This window comes from Carettochelys insculpta, chromosome 6, assembly GCF_033958435.1.
Source record: "Carettochelys insculpta isolate YL-2023 chromosome 6, ASM3395843v1, whole genome shotgun sequence".
Taxonomy (NCBI): Eukaryota; Metazoa; Chordata; order Testudines; family Carettochelyidae; genus Carettochelys; species Carettochelys insculpta.
The window spans coordinates 119,850,028-119,856,027 of NC_134142.1; the positions used below are offsets into that span (position 1 = coordinate 119,850,028).

Genomic DNA, 6,000 nt, shown 5'->3' on the forward strand with positions numbered 1-6,000 from the left:
AAGGGATTGTCCTAGCAGCACAGGTACTCCACCTCTCTGGGAGGAAGGAGCTATGTTGATGGGAGACTTCCCCCATCAACTTAGCACTGCATACATAGGGGTCAGATCAATTTAGTTGTGTCACTCAGTGTTTCTCTCACCTCTGAGCAGTGTAATTATAACAAGCTAATTTCTTAGTGTATACATGGACTCTGCAGTGTGACTTCTAATATAGAGATGCACACACAGCTAGTTCCAGCTAACTTCAGCATGAAGTCTATTTCATCTTGGTATAGCCATAGAATCTTCCCAGACTTTTAGGGATGCAGCTATGTGAACCATTAGAAACAGTGCTACGTTAACAGAAGAATTCGCCTGTTGACTCATGGAGGCAGATAACTACAGTGATGGGAAAAGCATCTCCAGTTGTTGTAGAGAGTTTCTACACCAAAGTGCAACAGCGTGCAGCTGCAGTGTTTTAAATATAGACCACCTCGAGTTCAAAAGTAGCAAGACAGATCTGAGTCAATGTAATGCCAACAGAAAGCCACCCCAGTTTAATGTTCAAAGCCTCCCAACTCTTCCTCTCCCCACCAACCACAACTACCAAGAGATGTATGTTTTGTCACAAGTAACAACTATACTGGTTTATGTTCAAAAGCATATTTTCTGACTTTTTCCTGATTGAAGCTGAAGTAGCTACACATTGAGCTGGTAACAACGGTGGCTATATTGCTTCCCTACAATAAGACATGTGCGTATGATGTGAATTGGAGGCCTCAAATGACTGCCCAACTAAGTGGTTGTGTGTCTCAGTGGGTAAGCTGGAGATATTAGTTTCATTGTTACATGGGATGATAACTTTACTCCCACTATAAAGCCAGGGAGGTTCTGTTTGTTTGGGGTTTTTAGTGGGCTGGGCTGACAAGTTGTTTAGACTGCCACTTATTGTGGCAAAACTTTTGCCTTTTAGAGGAGGGGGCTTAAGCTCCCATGAATAAGAAAAGTTGTGTCATTCGAGTGACAATGTAGGCAAAGCCTAAGAGCGAAGAGTTTGATGGGTAAAAGTGAACACTGACCAATCTTTGGCTGTAGCGGATCCTTTCTTCCTCAGGCTCCATCTCTGACTCTTCTGAAGAAAGTGAGAAGGACACGCTGGGGCTACTGTCTTCCTCCTCCTCCTCCTTAGAAATCAGAATTAAATAGTGAAAGACTGCACACAGACACTCTCCATTACACCTTCACTTGTAAGTGAGTGATTCTGTAACATTGTGCTATACTATGCACAGAGGCCACAGAACAACCATGGTTTAGCTCCTCCAAAGAGTTACACACAGATCTCACCGAACCGGGTGACTGGGCAACAATATGGGAAATTAAATTCAATATTTGTAAGTGCAAAATAATAAAAGCTGGAAAACAACCCTAACTATTTATACATACATAATATACACGGTCTGTAAATTAGCAGCTACTACTCAAGAAACACCTTGGTGTCACTGTGACTAGTTCTCTAAAAACATCCACTCTGTGGAGCAGCAATCAAAAAAGCTAACATGCTAGTATGAAAGATATATCTTATTATAAGCACCACAATATAATTCATGATATGCCAACACCCTAAAGAATGCATGCAGTTGTGGTTACTGCACCTCAAAAACTATCAGAATTGGAAAAAGTAGAAAGTAGGGCAACAAAAATGATTAGGAGCATGAACAGCTTCCACATGAAGACACATCAAAAAGACTAGCATAGCTCATCTTTTAAAAAATTAAAAATGTGGCTATAGTCAGGGTCTGTACAATAATGGTATAGAGAAAGTGAATTATATTTACCCTTCACATAACACAACTAGAGGTCACCTGATTAATAGCAAATTCAAAACAAAAGGAAGCAGTTCTTCACAGAGAAGAACCTGTGGAACTCATTGCCAAGCAATATTGTGAAAGCCAAAAGTATAACGGCATTTAGAAAAGAACTAAAAAAGTTAATGGATGCTAGGTACAACAATAACTGTTAGCCAAGATGGTCATACCCTGCTCTGAATATATCAGAACCTCCAACTGCCAAAACTTGATGATGGCAGCTGGAAAACTTGAAAATACCCTCTCTGTTCATTTCTTCTGAAGGAGCTGGCATTGGCCACTGTCAGAAAGATACCGGGTTAAATGGACCATTGATCTGAACCAGTATGGCCACTCTTACGTTCTCCTTTAATTCACTGGGATTCTAACTTGGTCCCAGGTGACTAATAATTCAGGGTCTTTACCATTTTCTGGTGTTTGATGGGCTGTGTGAAATGAGTTGGTATTTTCAGTTCAGGGAGATGCCTCTACATCAGAGTCACCATGAAGCCATTCTGCTCTGGGACCAGAATTATGCTGGATCCAATGTATACTTCAACTTATTTGATGGCATTAGAGTTGTAGTATGGCTTTCCCAAAGAATCAGATGAATGTCTGAGAAGGATGCCACCTAAATCATGCTACAGACTCCTCCTCTGGATATTTTGGAATGTGGTTCTCTGCAGCTCCTCCCTATCCTCCAACAAACAACAATCCACACTGACTTTTGTCATGGAAGATGTACAGAAACCTTTCTAATATTATTTCAACATATTTGCAGGTAGCATGACTGACTCTGGTGTGAACAGGTCCCATAGCTCAGAATATCCCTCACTGCCATCACGTGGAGGCGCTCAGATTACTACTATTTGATCTTTTTTATATGGATAGGGTAAAGCTGTTGCATAGCTAAATTAAAGAGCCAGATTTTAAGGCGTTTTCTTTCCTAGACCATTTGGGGAAATCTCCCATGGTGGGTAGCAAGGGGGGAAGATAGCACAGAAATAGCTCAAGCAGCAACTGGTGTTTTCACCACCAGGTTATATGTGCACTAGGAGCAAGAACAGACACCACAGTGGTTAAAGTGCCAGCGCCCTGCTTATGCTCTCGCTTCCGCCCCAGCTACCACCAATCACTTCCAAAGTTCATTATAGACAATTTACACTTCTTGATCAAGGTCTAACAGCAGTCATATAGTTCTCTCTCAGCTGCACAGACAAGCTGCAGTACAACAACCAGGGCACAAGAACAGCAAGACACAGTGCAACAATACATGGTACATTACAGAGTATACTTGTGGTCTAACAGGCCACCAACCCCTGCCGTCTCATAACAGAAGACCAGTTCAGATACTGGTCTCAACTCTCCACCCCTTCTCTTTAGGAGTGATCTTGGACCTGGGCAGAAGCTGGCTGGGTTTGTGAAAGGAGACAGGCTGGCTGTTGCTGATGGTGTGGATGTGCTAGGAAGACATTCAGGATATCAGTCTTTGGGGAACTGTCAATCCAGCATCCATCAGTAACACAGAACTCACCATTAAGTCACACAAATTATGAAAACAGAAGTTTGACAGATGACTTGCCAATAACAAGAAGTCTTAACTTAACCTTCCTCTTCAGAAACCAGGGGGAAAAACCCCTTAAAAAGTTTTCAATTTAAGAGCTGTGAAAGGCAAAAAGGGAGAGAAATCCCACAAACTCATTCATCCTACCCCAGGGGAGAAACCAACCTCTTGCCACACCCCACCTAGTGCCCTGCGCTCTCTCTTCAAAAGTGTTTTTAAAATCATGAGCCATACCAAAAAACAGTGCATACAGTAAAGAGATTAAAAATTCTCCACAAACAAATCCCAGCTCATCTCTGGGGAGAAAGGCAAGGGAGGGATAATGCCAGTGAATGGCTGCTCCTCAGAAGCCAGAATAAAATGTGTAGCTAACTGAGTTACATAAAGTTAGAAGGGTCAGAGAGAAGGGAGATCCTGGACAGTGGAGAGGTCAATAAACCAGGCAAAAAACAGGGAAGCTATAAAGAATATCAAGTCTCTCACCAGGTCTCTTCTTCTCCTTTGTCCTCTTCTAGGGACGAAAAAAGATTCACAAAAATAAAGAGGAGAAATTAAATCCCACACATGGCTGTCTTCATCTCAGGTGCTCAAAGGATCTTAGTATCCAGAAGGGATGGCAAGTCCCAGAAAAACAGCAGAGCTCGTAGAAGGGGTTCAGGACAGTTTCAGGGTGCCTGCAATGCTTGCCCTTCTCAGGATGGCTGGGAGCAGCCACACGGACCCATCCACCCCCCAAAATACGTCCTCTTACTCTCACCAGACAGACTCACAGCTACTTACAGCCAATGCCCCCAGCTACCCCCTATTCACCGCAAGCCCCACGTCTCCCCTCACCCCAACGCCTAACTCATCCCAACCCACAACCCCAAATCGCCTGCCCCACCCCCAGCTCACCCCCTAACTCACCACCCCATCACCCCACCTCTCCACCCCACATTCCCTGCCCCCATCACCCCACCCCAAGTCTCCACTCACCTCACCCCCTAACTCTCCCCACCCCCAGCCCCCTGCCCCCCAACACCCCACCTCACTCCACGGCCACAGCGCCCACCGAAAGCCCCCGCCCCACACCCCCACCTCAAGTCTCGCCCCCGAACTCACCCCAAGGGAGGTCGCCCCGGGGAGACGCAGGGCTGCGAGGAGTCTCTCTGGGGGTGCCCCTCCCCTAACTCGCCCCCTTGAGCCAGCACCCCCAGGCCGAGCGCCCCCACCCGCTCTCACCCCAGCGACCCGTTGCCCTGCCCGGCTCTGCCTAGGCTCCTGCGGGCCCGGCACCCCGTTGCCATCCCCGCCCGCCCGCCCGCTGCCCGCCCGGCCCGTCTCGCTTCCCCTCCTCACACAGAAGCAGCCGCCGCCATTTTGAACCCGTCAGACTCTCACATACACACAGTATCGGCCCGGCCGCCACACTGCGCCTGCGCGGCCGCGACCTCCTCCCAAGCTGCTTCCCCCCCTCCCTCCGGTTCTGAGCAGCCTCCCCTGGCCGCGCACGCGCACCTGCCGCCCTCCCCCGCTACCCAGAGAGCGACGGGCATTCCCACGCGGCGCAGGCGCACGAACCTCACGTCCGCCAGCCGAGAACGCCGGCGCAGGCGCTTTGGCTCAACCTCGAAGCGGCGCTTGGGGGCATGCGCAAATGTCGCGTTACGAGTCAGGCTGCGGGTCTTCGCCTATCAGAGCCTCAGCCGTCCGGAAAACCGCGCGCATGCGCAGTGGCAAGAGAGCAGAGGCACTGTTGGGGGAGCGTGACGTGCAATGCACGGGGCTCCCCCAGTATGACCTCCATAGCCTGGGGCTTCCCCAGGTGTGACCCGCCCAGGCCTGGGGCTCTGTGAGTGTAACACCTTCTTGCTCCCCAGCCCGGGGACTACCCAACTGCTTCCCCCCGCCCTGGGGCTCTGGTGTGTAATCCTCTTTGTGCCACACAACCCTGGGGTTACCCCATTGTGCCCCCTCCCAGCCCTGAGGCTCTGCCAGTGTAACCCCACTGTGCCCCCTCCCCAGCCTGGGGCTTTGCTATTGTAACCCCTCTTTCTCTACACAGCCCTGGGGATCTGCCAGTGTGACCCCCTCGTTCCCCCACACAGCTGTATGCCCCCCCAGGCCTGGGGCTCTGCCAGTGTGATCCCCTCACACTCCACACAGCCCTGGAGTTACCCCACTGTGCCCCCTCCCCAGCTTGGGGCTCTGCCAGTGTGACCCCACCCCTTGATCAACAGCCCTGGGGTTACCCACTGTACCCCCCACGTCTTGTCAGACTGGGGGCTCCCCAGTGTGACCATATGCCTCTCCCCACACAGCCCTCCCCAAATGTGACCCCATCCTTGCAACACAGCCATAGGTTACCTCTATTGTGATCCACCCCGCCATACTATAGGGTCCCCCCATTGTGACACCCTGACACTTCTTCCCAATTGGCTTGAGAGTTTCCCCACTGTGACCCCCCAACCCCTCCTTAAGCCCCTGGGGGTCCAGCATATTACCTCCAAGATTTCTCTTCACAGTTTGATGCTTACGCTATAATCCTCTGGACAGCCATGGAGGTACACACAGTAGAACATCCTAGAGACCCCCTCCCTTGATGCACACAGGATTATTCCTAGTACCCAGATG

General features: G+C 49.4%; 1 protein-coding gene across 2 annotated transcripts in view; it reads right to left on the bottom strand.

Moving 5' to 3' along the window:
• The window catches only part of KDM2A (lysine demethylase 2A), a 65,105-nt gene extending 60,172 nt beyond the window's left edge, over nucleotides 1–4,933 (bottom strand). Inside the window, exons 1-3 of one of the 2 annotated variants that reach the window (XM_074998074.1) lie at nucleotides 4,885–4,933; nucleotides 3,871–3,898; nucleotides 1,059–1,163 (exon numbers count right to left, since the gene is read on the bottom strand). In XM_074998074.1, the coding sequence (XP_074854175.1) occupies nucleotides 1,059–1,163; nucleotides 3,871–3,898; nucleotides 4,885–4,922 (171 nt within the window). In that variant the 5' untranslated portion in view covers nucleotides 4,923–4,933. Of the gene's footprint in view, nucleotides 1–1,058; nucleotides 1,164–3,870; nucleotides 3,899–4,725; nucleotides 4,795–4,884 lie in introns of those variants that run through there. The other variant, XM_074998073.1, reaches the window with a different exon arrangement.
• Between the last annotated feature and the right edge of the window lie 1,067 nt (nucleotides 4,934–6,000).